This window comes from Dicentrarchus labrax, unplaced genomic scaffold (assembly GCF_905237075.1).
Source record: "Dicentrarchus labrax unplaced genomic scaffold, dlabrax2021, whole genome shotgun sequence".
NCBI lineage: Eukaryota > Metazoa > Chordata > Actinopteri > Moronidae > Dicentrarchus > Dicentrarchus labrax.
In genome coordinates, this window is record NW_026136723.1 from 2,543,601 (window position 1) to 2,562,341 (window position 18,741).

An 18,741-nucleotide genomic window follows, 5' to 3' on the forward strand; every position below is an offset into this window, starting at 1 on the left:
CTCTCAGACAAATCCTCGCTGACGGTCTGTTGTTGTTGTTTGTCTGTTGGTCTGGTAAACATCTCTCTCTCTCTATCTCTCTCTCTGTCTGCCTCTCTCTCTCCCTGTGTGTCACAGCTGTGGGCCGGCAGTGATGTCATCCCTCTGGCAGTCACCATGTTTTTGACAGTGTTTACATGTTTCCGTGGCAACAAGCATCCCACATCTGCATCTTTTCCTCTCCACCTCCCAGCGTTCTGTGTTTGTGTGTGAATTTCATGTATTGTCTTCCATCCTGTCCTTCTGAACACGTTGTGTGATTTTGATCCGTACGTAAGACTAAAGCTGACGACAATCAGAGCAAGTTGTGAGACATGACAACTGACGTTCTCCAGAGACCAGAGACAGTCCAGAGTCGGAAATATGGGACCAAATACTCACAATGTGACTGCTGCAATCTTAACAGCAAAATACATAGTTTGAAACTGCGCCCCAAAATAATTCCTGAACCTGCAGGAAGAGCATAGTGGCCAAAGCGTGTAATTACAGCATCTGTCACATGATGCATTCTGGTCCAAAAATACTGTTTTTCATAAAGTTACATTGTGAAAAAAGCTGGAAATCAGTGGATGCATTTTTGTTTTTGCATTATAATCCCCAAGAAAATAATTATCCATATCCGATAGCCTTTTGAAAGTCTCGAAGAGCCACAGGTTTAAACATTTTATCCCCATTCAAGTTAACGGAGGGATTCATTGGCCAAAGTCTCTGTGCAAAATTCATCCAGGTAATTTCTTTACAGCAGGAAGTGGCTTTTTGGGCTTTTGTGCGCCACTGAGCAACTTTTATGGGAATGAACAACGCTGTATTCAGCCCAAAAGCTGTTATCTAAATCAATAAATGTTGCAGTGGTGACAATAGGTCCACTGAACTACTTGTAGATTGTGTACAGTTGTAATGAACGGGGAAATTAGCTGTAGAGACCAAAAGCAAAGTGTAAAGTTGGACATTTTAACATGGGGCCTTATGGAGGTTGACTCACTGCTGGAGCCAGCCTCTAGTGGCCGTTAGAGGAACTGCAGTTTTTGTTACTTCTGTGTTCATTTGCAGCCACAGAGGTTGAAACTAATTCTTTAATCTGTAGTTTGCGCTTCTGTTTCTCTTGCACAGTTGTCTCTTTCGTTCCACTTTTACGTCTCTCTGCTCTACACGGATGTCTCGTCTCTGTGGGTCCATAAAGTAAAAATCATGAGTCGTCTTGTCTTCATCACATCCTCTCATCAGTTCCAGCCTTATTCCCTCTGTAGGACTCTTCAGGCATCGCTCCATCACTTCCCCCGTCTCTTCATCTCTCCACATCCATCCATCATGTCTCCACTCTCTCTCTCTCTCACACACTCTCCAGTTGTGGATCCTGGTGGTGTTACTCGGGTCCAAACCTCTCTCAGAGTCATTACTGAGGCTTAATCCCTCCATGATGTCACCGCGGGGAGAGCTGTTTGGTCGAGGAACGAGACGATCGATGTAACTGTGTGTGTGTGTGTATTGTGTGTGGGTGTGTGGGAAAACATGTTTGAGAGGAAGCCGGGACATGTGCGGTGAGGTGATTCCTCCACCGCGTGTGTGTGTGTGTGTGTGTTAATCTAAAGCAGTGAGTTGGTTTCTTTTCATCTCAGTGACAGTTTGGATTCTGACTGATTTAGAAAGTGAGGTTGAGAGTGTTTCCTTTGTTCGGCAGCCTGCCCTCTCTCTCTCTCTCTCTCTCTCTCTCTCTCTCTCTTTCTCCTTCAACACGACTCACAAATACCAACGCAATTAGTAATTTTCCACTTCTTTAATGCCTTCTGCTGCTGAGTGATCACACATGTTTGAGAGCGGACAGTCCTGATGAACAAGTGCAGCAGAGGTTACTGTAGCTAAAGGACAAACAATGGTCAGTGGTTCCTTAAGGGAGTCCTAAACTGACAGAGTCAATCTGTTTGTTCATTCATGGGGACACTGCAAACAGGAACTGTTGTAGCTACTTCTGCACACTGCTAATGGCACCTATTTACCAAAATGTTGTAGTTGTAGTGAGTTACGGAATCCATGGCAACACTTCCTGTTTACATCCTCCAAATTATTATGAGGACTGTAGTTCCAAAACTCAGCGCATGACTTTCCCTCAAACAGAAGTAGGGCAAATAAAATTAGTAAGTGACTAAATAAATTAATAGTTTCACTCTCAATATGTTTTTAGGATTTATGGGGGGGGGGGCTGCAGCTGAAACCTGTGCAGTTTTATGTTCACATGGATGTTTGCCTGAACCTTTTAGGTCAAAGCGTTACATAAATCAAACATTTTTTTGAAGCTTGTAAATTTCATAGTGCAGACAATCTTTCCTTTGTCCTGCACCCTGAGGTTGGATGTGCACGCTATCCACTTTCATTGCTCCACATATCTCATGTGTATATACTGTAAATCACACCTTGACAGCTCCAGGTGACTTCATGTTCGTCAATTTGAATACATAAACTACATGAACAGCATTTGAAAAGGCGGCTGAACTCACAAGATCACCACACCATGAGGAGTGCAGTCGAGCTAAAAAGATTGTTGTTTTGGTTTTAGATATTTTCTGCAGATTTCCTCTATATTTAATATATTAAACCAATAACATGATTTTGAGTGCTGCCAGTGCCTGAACATAACCATAAAAACCTTTAATAACGCTGCAGTCACTGTGACCGGATATTGAACAGCAAAATCTGATATTTGGACAGAAAACACATAAAATCTGGCTTGGATTACAGAGATAATGTGTAACAGTTCAATATCACACACTGTATGATTTTATCTTCGAGTCAGTCGTGGCACAGACCTCACACAGCTGACATCCCTCCACCCTCTCAAACGTGTATTTTCACCGTGACAAGTGACAGATTGAGTTTAGGATTTATTAAATTGGCCCCTGAGCGAGTGGATTCCTCTCAAAGACTGTGTTGCTATGTTACAGTTCATGTTTGTCCAAATGTAGCTGGTTTGTGGTGATCTGATGCTGTTTGTGTTGCTAACGCGGTCACTAACGACACACCCTCTCTGACTGCTCAGTGATCTGTTGAGGTTCCTGTGAGGGATAAAAATCTGGTTCGAGGGGAATCGTCCAGGAAATGCAACACATTTCCAAAAAGAGGAGATGAAGTGTTACTGTCCTACACACACACACACACACACACACACACACACACACACACACACACACACACACACACACACACACACGCACACACAGCAGTTCATCCAACTGAGATGAGACAATGTTCTGTTTCCAGTCAGAAGTTGACTTGGCTGCTATATTAATGTTCTAACCATAGTATAATCTTTAATGAACCAAATACAAACATGAAGCAACCAACTAACTGCTATATGAAGACAGTATACAGCGGAGTAAAGGCTCACACTCTGGTGATTGTTGGAAACACTAACAGAGACAGTTTTAATGAGTTTTATTCTGTTTTTGTCCACTTTGAATGAAATTACACTGTAACGATGATATCTAGATAAAATTAGCATTTTTGTCTATAGAGTCTGGTGGAGAGTGATAGTGATACGGATTCTCATTAAACTAAAGATCTAAAGGATTCTTTTCAGACACTCAGAATAACAATCTGAGTCTGTCAGTAGCAAAACCAAACACTTTCAGTGGACGCACTTTGACAGGAGGAAGCACTAATGTTGACGCCATCGCAGCCTGTTTCACATACATTTTCTCATGTAACTTTGAACTAAGGATTAAACCAAACCAGAGTTGGTGATCGTTGGAAAGCCTGTGGAAAGATGGACGAAGATGGTTTTGGTGAATTTTATTCTGTTTCTGTCCAGAAGCGTGCTTTACGATTATCTGCTAGGTAAAATGATTGGTTTTGTCAGTGGAGTCTGGTGGGCTGTGGCGCCATTTGGTTTAAAAAGAGGATTCAGAGACAAAAAGTAAATCTAGCTGCATCAAAATATGGCTGCTCCCTTTTCCTATCACATCACATCCATTAATACCAGCCAAATGGCATCACATCTGTCTCAATACTCAATCCAGAACTTGATGAATCCACTGCTGTATCCAATCCAACAAAACCAGCTACTGGCAGTAACCTTGGATTTTAAGGGCACATTTCCTGCTTTAAAGATGGTTTTCTGATTCCCACACACACATCGTCCACAAGACAAATATTCTCAGTACGCTCTCATCCCATTTTTGTTCCATAAAGTGTTTGTTGTCCGACTACAGAGGACCAGGATTCATTGCAGCCACCTCTCTTATATAAACCAGCTGTGTTGGAGTCGACAGCGAGCTGTTTGCAGTGTAATCATGTGTCTGTTGACCTGTGAGCACAAACACTTTCATGTTTGAATAAACCAACATGAAATATTATGAACATGAGGATGTTTGTTATAGATTGACTTCATAAAAACACATTTGTTTGGTGGATTGCTTCAAACGGAGATCATTCATCGGTTCATTCGGCTGGATGGGGACGTCAATGTCCAACCTGAACTCCTGTTTATGTGGTTTCTGTGATCCTAAATGTATCCAACTCCATCATTATATTTACCCTATCATGTGTTCTTATACTGTATAAACCTTTTTTTATCTCTTTGTTATGAACAGAATGTGATTTCATATAATCTTATTTTAATGACACAAGGGTGGGGACACTGAGGACGTCTCCCCTTGCTACCTTTAGGGTTCCCATGCTGAAACACCTGGATATTAAGGGTGTTTTCACATATAGTCCCTTTTAAATGAACCAAACTCAGTCCTCCTAAAGTGGACCAGCAGAAAAGGGACACAGTTCTCCTTCTGGTCCACTTCAGCTCTGATGGGCCTCAGTCCTCTCTGTTCACACTAGTTCCTCTGCAGCTAGTTTCTTTCATACATACATACACTTTGATGTCATTTGACTAAGTTTTAGGCTATTATCACTACAATAGTTATTTAAAACCCTGCACATGTTGTAGTATTTCACATTAAACTAGCATTATAGATAAGCAACAACTAAATATTGTTTCTGGAGCAGCAACAGTAAAGTTTACATCAGCAGAGTCACTATATAAACTCAATAATATCTCAATGACCTCCTCCCCAGGAGGTCTGAGTATGGTTCGTTTCAGAGGGTCTGAGATCGTTAACTAATTAACTAATGGATCTGAGTTTGTTTGGAAGGCTGAGAGCTGACCAAATGTGCTTTAATTGTATTTTAACAGCTCACTAGACGAATTTTATGTAAAATAAGATGAATTATACTTGACTTGAACTCTTATGGGCTGTGTCCAAATTAATGTTACGGTTAGAGGGAAACTGTTATAAACTGTAGTCCATTTGTCAGAGACTGCTGTAGAAATATCGGTTGTGGTGAGAACAGCCAAGCGTAGCACAAAAGTGAGCTCACACTGACTGCCTGCCTGCCTAACAAACCTGAGACACTTCATCATGAACCGACCATGAACAGGAGGAGTTAAACTGTGTCAGTGCCACAGCTTGTGCTGCGGTCGAGAACAACTCCTGGAAAATGAACCCTGACTTTGGTTGATGTAGGTGCAGCAGTATAAATGTGGATATAAATCAGAGGATGTGGTGATTAATAAACACTCTCAGCCTGTAACGGCTGGCCAGCACTCGGCTGCAGGTTGCAGATTCATCAACTGTCATCACTCAAATTCATTATTTTATAAATCACTAGTTTACTGACATTCCTGCTTTTTAAAACACCAAATCTTAATTTTCTTTGCCAATTTAATTGCATCTCAATGTAAAATGTGAAGTCTGAACGCTGGTTTTACCAGGAAGTTGCTCTCACTGTGAAATACTTATGGTCGTGCATTTAGGGTTATTGGACAGCTCAGAATTTCTAGCTTCCACTGATACCATACATGTTATTGTGGACGAAAAAATTATCTCAGATCTTTTGATCACAAGTTCTTATTTATACAACTTTATTGTTAAAATACTTCGTAATAAGATACAGTTTGGAAAACATATATTCACATCTTCTATTTAAATAGAAAATTTTTCATTTTTTGTAACTGCGGTCTAAGTTGACCTGGTGGCGAGTCGAGAATGTTAACATATTTAAGTGCACATAACATTTACAGTTATTTATTGTGCTGATCTTAGTTATTTTATCTTGAAATTACAAGACTACAGTAAGTTTTTCTACTTGATGGAATAAAGTGCTTATTTATTTTCTGCTCCTTGTCCTTGAGTGAACACACAAACTAACTTGGTGGTTTCTGATGTGTTTGTAGTTTTTATTATGAGTCCTTTATGTTTATCTCTCTGCACATTCATCATTTCAGTCTGAAGCAGTGATGTGAATGAGGTTGTGTGTGCTTTCAGCTGCAGTCAGTTATTATTTAGGAATAAATCTCTTTTTCATAAACATTTGATGTTCTCATTTAGCTTCTGCAGAGCAGAGAGAAAACCTCTGCTGCTGAGTGATTAAGTCGTGGTTCAGATAACACACACACACACACACACACTCTCTCTCTTGATGAGGTCAGGGTAGGAAGAGTTAGTCAGAATATATTAAACTTGGCATTTTTATCCAAACATCGCCAAAAGGAGTCAATATTCTTTTCCAGGGAAGAGAAGGATTTGTTGTTGCCATCTTGAGACTCCCCGAGGATTACTTTGAATTTAACGGCAGATTTTTTTGGTGTTTGTCATGGAAATAAAGTCTGTCTCTGCCCTCCTGACACGGACCAGGATCCTGATTTGATTCATTAGAGGTAATCTGCAAAACGCTGAAACATTTTTGGGACTTTCTACAAATTATTCTTAATTGGATTTGCAGCACAGAAATTATTTACTCCCTGAATAATTAATCAAAGCTTCCTGTTGTCCCAAAACCCCCACAAATCTCAGATTTTGGGGGCTGACAGGTAACTGCTTAAAAATTATCCTAAAAATGACAAATGTACACTTTTATCTGTGTTTACTTTTCCTTTAATGTGTTAAAACCAGTGTTTCTGAACCCTTTAAGAGACTATAAGCTTCAGATTCTGTCATGGAAACATGAAAGCAGCACTTTGCTCTTAAACCAACATGCAGTGTACAGAGTCAGGGAACTGTAACGTCATAAAATCTGTTATTCACCGTTTATGGTGTCCAGAGATCTCCTCTGGGACTTTAAGTCAGTTTCACAGATCATTCTGTCTGATGTCTGTCATGACCTGCTGCGGCTCCAACAAATAAAAAGCCAAAACATACCATCACTCACTGTCCACTTTTTTAAATGACAAAATATTTTTAACTAACTATGTTGTGATGTTTAGAAGAATGTTTTGAATGGGTATTTTTTGCATTTTTATTCCCAGAAAATCAAAACCATGAGCCATGTTTCCTTCAACAATGTCTTCTTATAAGGACGGAAAAGTGCCTAAAAACAGAAATTCGACCTTAAAAGGAAAGAGAGACTAAAACAGATAAACAGCTTTTAGGAGGAAATTAAATATAATATTCATAGGTATGTTTTCATTAGTGTAAAATCACCTATAAAATAAGTGTTATAATCTTTGTGTTTTTGTTAACTCAGAATGAGACGTTTTTATCTACAGAGGGAGCAGATCCTCTTCTGGCAGAGTCCGCCATGTTGAACCACCTGGTTTCTACAGTAGCCCAGAAGGGACAAACCAAACACTGATTCTAGATAGGTACTTTTGGATTTTCACAGGTTTTGAGTCCACTGTAGTTTCTCCTACACGCTTAAAAAGCGAGCAGTATTCAGTTGGTTACAATCTTCACCACTAGATGTCACTGAATCCTACACACTGCTCCTTTAAAGTTGAACAAAAATGTTGTTTACAGCAAACTCTTAAAGGTCCACTGTGTAGGATTTAATGGTGTCTAGTGAGCAACCAACTGAATACTGCTCACCTGCAAGCGTCTAGGAGAAACTACAGTGGCCTCAAAAAACATGAACAGCCCCTATCTAGAGCCTATGCATGTCTATAAGCCTCATGTGCATGATTGTATTTCGGGCCTATATGTGTAAATCTCAAGGGAAAACATAATTTCCCAATTAGGGATTAACTGGGTGAATCTTTTTGTCATTGTGCAACAACAAGCCAACACTGTTGCACTGAACTTATTTTTTTTTTGATAAGTTGCTCTTTTAATGAGAAACTTGTCCTTCACTGCGGATTTTATCTGCACTTGTTTAACTTCTCTGCACATTTTAGTTTCTCTCCGCACATTATTTAATCTTCCTGCAAAAGTCCAATTTCTCTGCAAATGTTTAATATTTAAGCACAGGTTTCAATTAAATTCAGTTTTATCTCAGGTTAAATTTAATGTATGGCTACTATGGCTATTAAAATTAACCTATAACACGGTTAATTATAATTTTAATGTATGTTTGTATGCTGCTACTGGATGCTTGAAATTCCCTTGGGATAAATAAAGTATCTAAATCTATCTAAATCCAAATCTAAATCTAAATCTTTGTCTTTATGTTTGAGGAGGCAACTGCAATTTACATTTTACGGCAGTTAACTATTGCATAAAAAATAATACTATAATTCTTTTAGGAATTATGCATTTTTTAAATAAACATTTTTTACCCCTATAGGGGAACATACTCCTATTTCGGACACACTGCTATGAACCTACAAAACATATGACAATGTGACTTGCTGTGGTGAGTTTTGGCCCAAAAACAACTGTAACAGTTAATTTATTATCAGCACTGTAGGAAGAAGAAATCTCAGCGGACATTTTGTGTCAGTGTGGAAATGAATCCTGCAGCTGCAGAGTGAATCCTTGTTGAATTTAATGTTTGTCATCTTTTCAGGCTTTGATGGAAATTTCATGATTATTGTTATTCTTGTTGTCATGGAAAAGATTCAGTGAAATGTCTTTTCAACGTGATCAGCACTAAACAGAATCTGTACACACAGAATCAATAACATCTGAACTTTAACGTCAATTAAAGCTGTTTTCAGAGTTTTCTTTAAATAATAATTCTTGGAGGTTCTTTCAATTGGACTTTAAGGGTCCCGTTTTCTTCTTGTTTCACCTTTTCATACAATTTAATGTACAAATTGTCTCGTTTTTACAGGGTGGGGTTGTTTAAGGTGATGCACAGCAGTTTTGACGGTCGTGTCTGCAGACCTCATCATCAATTTTTAAACTCCCTGAGGATCTTGTGTCAATTTCAGGATCAGTTTTTAAACAGATTGTCCCTCATTCTTCTCTGTCGTCTCCAAGGACCGAGCGTAAGGAGGCACTCGGAGTCCTGAATACTGGGACAGCAAGGACTCTCTGAGAGCAACTGCGGGTTGTTTTGGTGACCGTCGACAACATCTGCTGTCTGAATTATTTCTAGAAATATGCGTCTTTATCTATTTTTTGCCTCTGTGTTGTAAAGATTGTGATCAATGAAGTAAAAATCTGGGTGTGCATGAATATCAACAAATCTATTTTCACCTTTTATATAACACTAATTTAGTTTTTTCTGATTAAATGTTTTACTTTATGTATCTTTTCTTACTTTTAGAGTTTCCTAATCTACCTTCATTTCATTTGTTGTGTTTTTTTTGACCCCTTAAACCAGTGATTCCCAACCTGGGGGTCAGGATCCCCACTAGGACTTCATCTGGGATCACAAGGCCTTCTTGATTTTAAGCGGTGTAAAAAAAACTTATATATAAATATACACAGAAGGCATCTCATCATCATTATCGGAATAATCTGCTCAAAATTCATCCAAATCTCTCGTTTTACATAAACTTGCAGTGAGTAAATGATAGAAAGGGGTCCCTGAACAAAAACCACTGACCTAGTTGCGTGTAGTGTAGATATTGCAACCAACTGAATACTGTTTGCCTTCCAAGCGTGTAGGGTGATTATACACTAATGAAAACATACCTATGAACATTATATTGCATAGATCCTCCTCAGTGGGACACACTGGAGCTCCACCATCTTACCTGGCTGGTGAAGGTGATGTAATAGGTCTCGTACTGGACGGGAGGCGGAGTCCAGACCAGAGTGACGGACGTCTCTGTGATGTCCCGAGTACTCAACTGAGAGACACCTGACATGACTGGAGAGAGAGAGACTTTGTCACTGTGTATGTTCACATAATTATCTTATTATGGACAATAAATCAGAGTAAAGGTTTTCAAAGTGGGAGGTGGGCGTCTCCGGGGGGGCTCCCAACAGTTTCAGGGGAGGCTCAGTGAAGGAAAGTGAAGAAATTAACTTGCAAATGAGTTCTTACATTAAAGGAGATCACATAAGAGCCTGAATGTGTGTGATTTGGTTAACGAGATGGCTCAGAGGCTGTGAAGGGGGCCCCCAGCCTCATCTGACAACAACTATTATTATATAAGATTTTAAATAATTCAACCCTTTACACTATAAATCATTTCCTTGTATATTTACAGTAAGTTACTGGCAGCATGGTTGGCAGAAGGTTGCTGTTTTAATTCACAATAAACTACTGTAACTGTACTATAATGCAGTTTACTATTACTACAAGACAGGCTTTTACTGTACTTTGTATTTGGGTCTATTTCTGCTGTATTTGATTATATTGTACTGAAATGTATATAGTTGTATTAATGTTATTATATATATATATATATATATATATATATATATATATATATATATATATTACTGCTAATTATAATAAGAACTATTATCAATATTATTTAACATTCATTTACTGATATTGTAATATCACTAATATCACACCTAAATATCCAGTAAAATATTTTCACAATGCAATATAAACTAAGGTGTTTTACTGCAATAAAGAAATATGGTATGGTATGACATTTAGTTCCAATTAAATACTTTTTAGAACATATAGAACAATTAGAACAATATTTTATTTTAACAGTACAAATAAAGATTAGAAACTTAAGTCAGTGTCACTTACAATTACTAGTAAAAGCTGTGTAATCAAGAATGAATTTCTGGTTAAATGAACTCATGAGGTTTTCCAGTGATAAAAAAATATGTCATATTAATAATATAATAGAAGTGTGGTACAAGTACGTATACAGTTTAGTGTAAAGTATTTTCTGAATAGAAGAGCAGATGAGACTTTTAGCAAAGATAATAATTCTCAAAAATGTCTTTTGGATTCGGAAAATCTGATTGAAGTCTTTTGTCCTCTTGGAGTTTTTCATCTGAAAGATGTTTTTCTCCCTCGTGTCTGTTTTTTCTGTTTCGTGTGATTGATGCAGTGGAACAAATGAACCGTCTGTGCTGCTGCTGAATTTAGCTGAAAATTGAGACGTCCACCTCATGAACACAGAGTGATGCATCGGCCTCGATCACATCGTCGCTCACTGGCAGCACAACAATAAGACAAACTGTTCTATCTGAAAATGAAACAGTTTAGGCGGTGAGGAGGTTTTTCTCATCAAGGGTTACATTCAGGTTCATGATTTTGGGGCCATGGGGGCCCTTAGTTCAGATTAGGGAAGGGTACCATGAACATCTGTGAGATCATAGTAAACAGACAGAATGAAACAAATATGAAAGAGCCTTCTCAAGAGACCAAACTATATTTTTCTCTGAGATGTTGTGGAGTAAAAGTATCAAGAAAAAATAAAAACAGTGCTTCAGCTTTAGTGATCAGTGTCCCAGAAGTCCAAGAGACGTCTTCAAATGTCTTGTTTTCTTCTTACTAACAGTCCAAAATACAAAGATATTCAGTTTACAACAGAAAGCAGCAAATCTTATCATCTGAAATGCTACAAACAGACAGTTTTGCTTGATAAATTTCTCAAATGATTAAACTGACCGTGGAATTACTTGGCAAATAGTTTCCTGTTGTTATTTAAATCACAAAGTTGTATTTTACTATGTGAAGCCTTCATACCGCCTGAGCTGCTGTTGTACTTCTGTTTTCATATTTGCCAGGTGGGCAGAAGACAGTTTCTTCGAATTGTATTAAATTCTAGAAATAATCCGAGTTTTATGACTGTTTTAATAAAGCAATTTCACCATGAGAATCATTTATTTTCTGTCATGTTCCATCTTCATTTCACATATACATCAGTCTTTTACATAAACAGCAGTTCAATAAAGCGCACACTGACACATGTGGCACTCTGAAGCTGCCAACACGAAGCGCACACTGAAGGCGTACTCGATAATAACTCACAGATTTGTTTTACTGCACTAGTTTCTCATAAAATTAGTGCTGAAAAATTCACTGCGCAGTGGGTCACTGAGAGCCTGACGTAATGTTTCTGGTAACCAATTACTGAAGTCCAACGTACTGAACTGAGAAAGAAAGGGGCATTTATGTGGCTGGCTACCAAACATGCTCACACATGCATTTAGAAACATAAAACACATTTTATGCAAATTCCAAAAGAGAAAGGTGCAAGAAACTGCAAATCACATTTTCTTCCATCAGCTGCTTTTATAGGAAGATTCTGAAAATGGTTAAACAGGAATAAAGCAGCAGCAGCAACTGTTCTCCAGCAACAAAATCAAGGACACGTTTTTTCTTTTTGGGTCTCTAAGGGGAACTGGAGGCCGGTGGCAACCACTGAGGACACTGAGGTCATATCATCGATAGGGCTGACCCCTAACGGTCGACTTTACCGTTAGTCGATGTGAAGAGTGTTAGTTGATGCATGTTTCATTAATCAGATAGTCGGAGAAAAACAAAAACTGGTCAGTTCGGAAGCTGCATCTTGTCACCGGGACAAAGGTATCAGAGGATTGTTGCAACACAGACCTTTTCTGTTGAAGCACAGGGAGTCACTTACTGCTTATGCTAACAGTACTAGCTGCTATTAGCTAGTTAGTGGTTCCATCAGCTATCTGTACCCAGACTGGGAGCTTGAAGGTCAGGGGAGTTTAAAAACTGCTAGCGTAGGAGCTCACAGTCTGCAAGACTGACGGTGGCCGGCTGCTTTCCAGCGGCTCCGACCAGGACTCTGACTCTGGGGAGGAAGACACGGTAGGTTCAGGCAACGACAGCAGAGGAAGAGTTAGCGAGTTCATTTGTAACTAACTGTTAACGTTATCCATCATCCATCGTATCGATCAGTCCACCAGTATTAGACCAATAAGTAGTGGCACACTATTTCATCACATTGCGCACTTGGGAGGATGCCCGGAGCAACTGCGTGCAGGCAGAGGCACGGAAAATGGACACATCTTAAACATCTTCTTTTGGGAGAGACTGAAGGAGTTGACTTTATTTTCGAAATTCAAAATAAATTAAAAAAAACGTATTTCTCCGTATTTTTCCCCCCTTATGCCATAGAGGCAGTCTCTGTCAGGATGCTAACATGCTCATAATGATAATGCTAACATGTTTATGTTTAGCAGGTATAAAGTTTACCATGTTCGCCACCTCTGACCAATTTGCTGATTAGCACTAAACACAAACTACAAACCAACAGATATTTTTAGCCTCAGTATACTTAGAATACTAAGAAGGATTTTTCTGTTACTGTTTGTAAAAGCACCATTAAAGGTTTTCATCCCCGGTTCAACTGAGAGCTAGTTTCACAGCAGTTATATGTTCTAAAGCACCTCCGCACAATCCTGCAGAAGGTGCACAGAGCTGCACACTTCACTTTAAGGCTCATTTATTACATGATGGGACAGAACGGGAAAAAAGTAGAGCGGATGGGGATCATATTAACATTACATCAGTTTTTATATATAAATATGCAGGTCTAATATTGTACAGATTATTAGAAAGAGTCTATACGTTGTTTTTTTAGCTAAATCTTTCTTAGTATGGCTTTAAATTACTCAACTTTTAAAGCCAATGAAATGTATATAAATAGATAACTAATCAGTTAATCAGTTAATAAGTAAAATGTGATTTTTGTTGCCAGAGATTTTTGTTGTTTTCTGAGGAGGACCGAGGTGCTTTGGGGGACCTTGGACTTGATCATGTCCCAGTTTCTAAAATCCTGGCGAGGCCCTTGACTGGAGGCCTGTAACTATGGGTACGCTTCTGGATCTACAAAATACTCAGGACTCAGGACAAAAAGAAGAGGAAGAGGAGCTGAAGTGGTTTCCATAAATCTTTATCTCATCTTCACTTTTTTCAATATGCCACAAAACATTTGCAACATTTGTTTGAATTTCTGGGGTCTCCATTCAGATATCTTTATAAACAATAGCAACATTTCTACAAATTATGGGAAATATGCGCATAAAAACCGGTGGATGGAATCTCTCTCTCTCCCTGTCATATGGGGCTTCAGATTGTGGGACTTCCCTTCCTTCAGAGGTCAGTTACATTTGGTAAAACACTTAACATTCACACACGTGTTTGTCCTGTTTCAGCCATCACGCAGCAGTCTGAGTGAGTTTTATGGGCAGCACTTCTGGATCCCGCTGCTCTGTTAATGAAACAGTTCCGTCACTCAAATCACTGCAGCTCCAAACAGACCAGCTAATATGCTAACGTAGCCTGGCAACAGCAGTGCCAACAACAAAAACAACGACAAAACAGTCTGAAGAGACAAGTCACTGCAAATAATGATGCACCAAATTAGCTAGTCAGTAGAAATTGAAAAGTGTCTGTCAGGGAAGAAATGATCAGATCATTGATGGAAAGCAGGTGTTGAATGAATCGTGACTGACCCGACAGTTCAGTTCAGTTCAGTGTCAAAGCAAAATAATTCCCAAAGTCTGTAAAACATTTATCAACTACATCTTCCCAGAAATGACAAACTGTCTGCTCTCGTGTGTGAGACCCATTAAGTTATTATGTGAAAAGATATTACACTACAGCAAAGCATCTGGTATGCTCTGCTTACATACCAAACATGTAAAGTTTTCTCCCTGATGGTATAAACCACTAACCCACATGGGGAAAAACAAAGCCAAAGTGATGGTGGAGAGGGATATTTAAACATGGCCACTGTTGAGGAAATGTGTGATTTTATGGGGCTTTTGCAACTTTTATTGCTGCAAAAAGATAATTCCCCTGCAACCTGTAATGATGCAGCAGATGTTCGTAAGTAAAAAAATAGGTAAGTAAACAGCAGACAAATAAATTGTATAGCACTAGAGCCACTAAGTGGTTGCAATAAAAAGTAAAAGCAACAGATATAAAAAAGAGACATAATATATTAATCAAAAAAACTAAACAAAGGCTGAACAAGTGCGTCCTGAGTAGCATTTTAAAAGGTGTTAACAGGATCTTGGAATTGAGATCTCTTTCCTAAATTTAAGAGGACCGAGATTAAAAGTTTAAAAGCTTGCTCTGTGGTCACAATCACATTTAGTTTTAGGGCTGGATCAAGGTACAACCAAGAACAAGGTACAACCAGGAAGCTTGTTGATGTAAGTGGGTGCCTGAGCACACAAGGCTCTTAAAGAGGTCACATGAATCTTGAATTGGGTTTGATGTGTAAAAAACTGAAAGAATCCAGGAAAAAGACCTAGTAAAACAGTTTCTAACACCTTTCTGGGCTGCATGTAAGCAAATCTACGATGTCTTATTAAGGCAAGTGAAAAGAGAGTTACCAAAGTCTACATGGGATGCAATTAATTCATGTAAACTGGGAAAAATAGGGATGAATATACGTGCCACATGCTGGTCAAAATCATTAGAAAGTAAATTTAACAGAACCAACACTTTCCTTCACCTTGAGGACAAAGGTAATGAGCGAACTATCATATTAGATTATATGACATTATCTAACTTTCTATGGTTTTGAGGCAGTTATGTAGAATTGTTGGACATTTTGGGGCTTAAATGAGATTTATAATTGCATATCATCTGCATAGAAGTGAAACGTAACACCGTAAAACCACTTGTCTTCCCAAACTGAATCATATTGAAGGCAGGCAGAAAGGGACCAATAATAGAACCTTGTGGTACACCACAAGTCAGTGGTGTTAGCAGATACATTTGTTTGTTTGTCGTGTTTTTGTATAGATGCACCATAAAACATGTTTTGCAACAGTGTTGTGTTATAAACTTTGGACTAGAAATTAAGCTGTAGATGAGCACAAAGTACAACTGATGAATTACTGATTGAATGTACTGCAGGGCTACTTTTTAGCGTAGCAGAATATTATCAAATGCATCAGCCTACTGTTTTTTATTCAGATGGGTAGCTGGCTAACTGGGACAGAAAAAAATAGTTTCTGTAATAGTAATAAAATGCATAAAGACTACATTCTTGATAGAAAGACATTTTGATCTTGATCTAGTAATTTGTCACTTGTGAGATCTGAAACATTTCAAATCAAATTTTCGTTTACAGTCGGATTGAGAAGATTCAGAATTGGTATTGGTAACATTGGCTCAGCCATGCCACATTTGGTCATCACAATTTGTTTGAGTCCAGCAAGTTGATGGGTCCCCTGCCAGACCCATCTAAGGCACCATTGACATAAAGAGAACTTGTGGATTGGATGTTATGATTCAAATAATGTATCCAGATACAAATCAGGTGTAAATGGGGCCTACCTCCACATGATTCAGGTCTCCTTTGAAGACCAGTTTTAATTAAGGATTCTCTAATTTTCTTGGTTTGACTCACCGATATCACAATTGGGTCCCGTCATCCCCTCCTCACACTGGCTGCAGTCTGTTCCGGTGAACCCACGCCTGCAGACACACCTCCCTTTGACGCACCGTCCTTTGTTGTTGCAGTTGCTTGGACAGCCTTTGGTGGCGCAGTCCGGCCCGGCAAAGCCCACGTCACAAACACACTTCCCATTCACGCACTTCCCTCGGTTGCTGCAGTTGTTGGGACAAGCTTTTTTAGAGCAGTCTTCGCCGGTGAATCCATCAGCACAAACGCACTGTCCGTCAACGCAGCGCCCCCTGTTGTTGCAGTTTCCTGGGCAGGCGTTCTCAGAGCAGTCTTCGCCGGTGAATCCATCATTGCAAACGCACTGTCCGTTAACACAGCGCCCCCTGTTGTTGCAGTTTCCTGGGCAGGCGTTCTCAGAGCAGTCTTCGCCGGTGAATCCATCATTGCAAACGCACTGTCCGTTAACACAGCGCCCCCTGTTGTTGCAGTTTCCTGGGCAGGCGTTCTCAGAGCAGTCTTCGCCGGTGAATCCATCATCGCAAACGCACTGTCCGTTAACGCAGCGCCCCCTGTTGTTGCAGTTTCCTGGGCAGGAGTTCTCAGAGCAGTCTTCGCCGGTGAATCCATCATCACAAACGCACTGTCCGTTAACGCAGCGCCCCCTGTTGTTGCAGTTTCCTGGACAGGCGTTCTCTGAGCAGTCGTCACCAGTGAAGCCACTGTCACACACACATTTACCGTCTACACATCTTCCGCGGTCGTAGCAGTCATTAGGGCATGTTTTTTCCGAGCAGTCCGGCCCGTTGAATCCATCATCGCAAACGCACTCCCCATTTATACAGCGCCCTCTGTTGTTGCAGTTTCCAGGACAGGCAATCTCAGAGCAGTCTGCACTGGTGAAGCCACTCTCACACACACATTTACCGTTTACACATCTGCCACGGTTGTTGCAGTTATCAGGACAGGCCCTTTTTGAACAATCCGGTCCAGTGAATCCAGCTTTACAGACACACTGTCCATTAACGCAGCGCCCCTTGTTGTTGCAGTTTCCTGGGCATGAATTCTCAGAGCAGTCAGCACCGGTGAATCCGGCATCACACACACATTTACCGTTTACACACCTTCCACGGCCGTTGCAGTTGTTGGGACATGCCTTCTTGGAGCAGTCCGGGCCGGTGAATCCAGGATTGCACACGCACTGTCCGTTGACGCAGCGCCCCTTGTTGTTGCAATTTCCAGGACAGGATTCATCTGAGCAACTTGGACCTGTGAAGCCGCTGTCACACACGCACCTGCCGTTCACACACCTTCCATGGTTGTTGCAGTTATCGGGGCAGCTTCTCTGCGAGCAGTCGGGACCAGTGAAACCAGGATCACATACACACTGTCCGTTCACACACCTTCCGTTGTCGTTGCAGTTTCCGGGACAGTTGGACTCGCTGCAGTCTGGTCCACTATAACCAGGGAAGCAGACACACTTGCCGTCCACACAGCGACCCTGATCGCTGCACTCATTGGGACACTCGTCAATCTCTGGTTTGATGGAGCAACCTGCACCTGAAGGAGAGGGAGGGGGAGGGGGAAAGAGTGGAAGAGACAGATAGGTTAAACTGTTTTTAAGGGAGATGTACTGCATTTGCACAAAAGGCCATAGTCTACGTTGGATAATAATGTCTGATTATCTAATTTGTGCATATCTGGAACTTTTTGTACCTGTAAATAAAAGTGTACTTTTGAATCATTTGGCCTTTTTTTCTTCCATTTTATCAGTGTTGTGTTCTTGTTGTTATCTTTTTGACAAATACTTGTACTGCATCAGTTTGGTACCAGATGTACCAAATAGACATAGCTTCAACATTCTGGGATAATAGAGATAATGTCAGTGATTAAAGTTGATTTTAAGCAGGTTTTGATATTGTTCTGTGTGCATTACTGTTGAATCTGGCACGTTGGAGTGGTGGGGGCAGAAGACTTTAAAAGGTAGAAAGAAACAAATAGAGGAAATTAGAAACAGAAAGAACATTAAAGTGCCATGGCCTTGATCTAAAAACAAAATGTCTGAAAGAGGCTAACATACTATAGGAGTGTTTTACAGCCTCAAGGTGTCACGAGATGAATTGGAGAGGTGACGAGATGATGAGGTAGAGGAACAAAAACATATTTTATATCCATAAAAATGTTTTGATGTCTTGTATTAGTTTTTTTTCTACTGGAAATTGTACCCCTTCAGGTTT

The 18,741-nt window shown here is 39.9% G+C and overlaps 1 protein-coding gene across 1 annotated transcript in view; it reads right to left on the reverse strand.

The window, feature by feature from the left end:
* Window positions 1–18,741, reverse strand: part of LOC127357959 (tenascin) — a 49,791-nt gene that overhangs the window by 19,778 nt on the left and 11,272 nt on the right. Inside the window, exons 5-6 of the mRNA XM_051390608.1 lie at window positions 16,511–18,064; window positions 9,944–10,059 (exon numbers count right to left, since the gene is read on the reverse strand). Of these exons, the coding sequence (XP_051246568.1) occupies window positions 9,944–10,059; window positions 16,511–18,064 (1,670 nt within the window). The remainder of the gene's footprint in view (window positions 1–9,943; window positions 10,060–16,510; window positions 18,065–18,741) is intronic.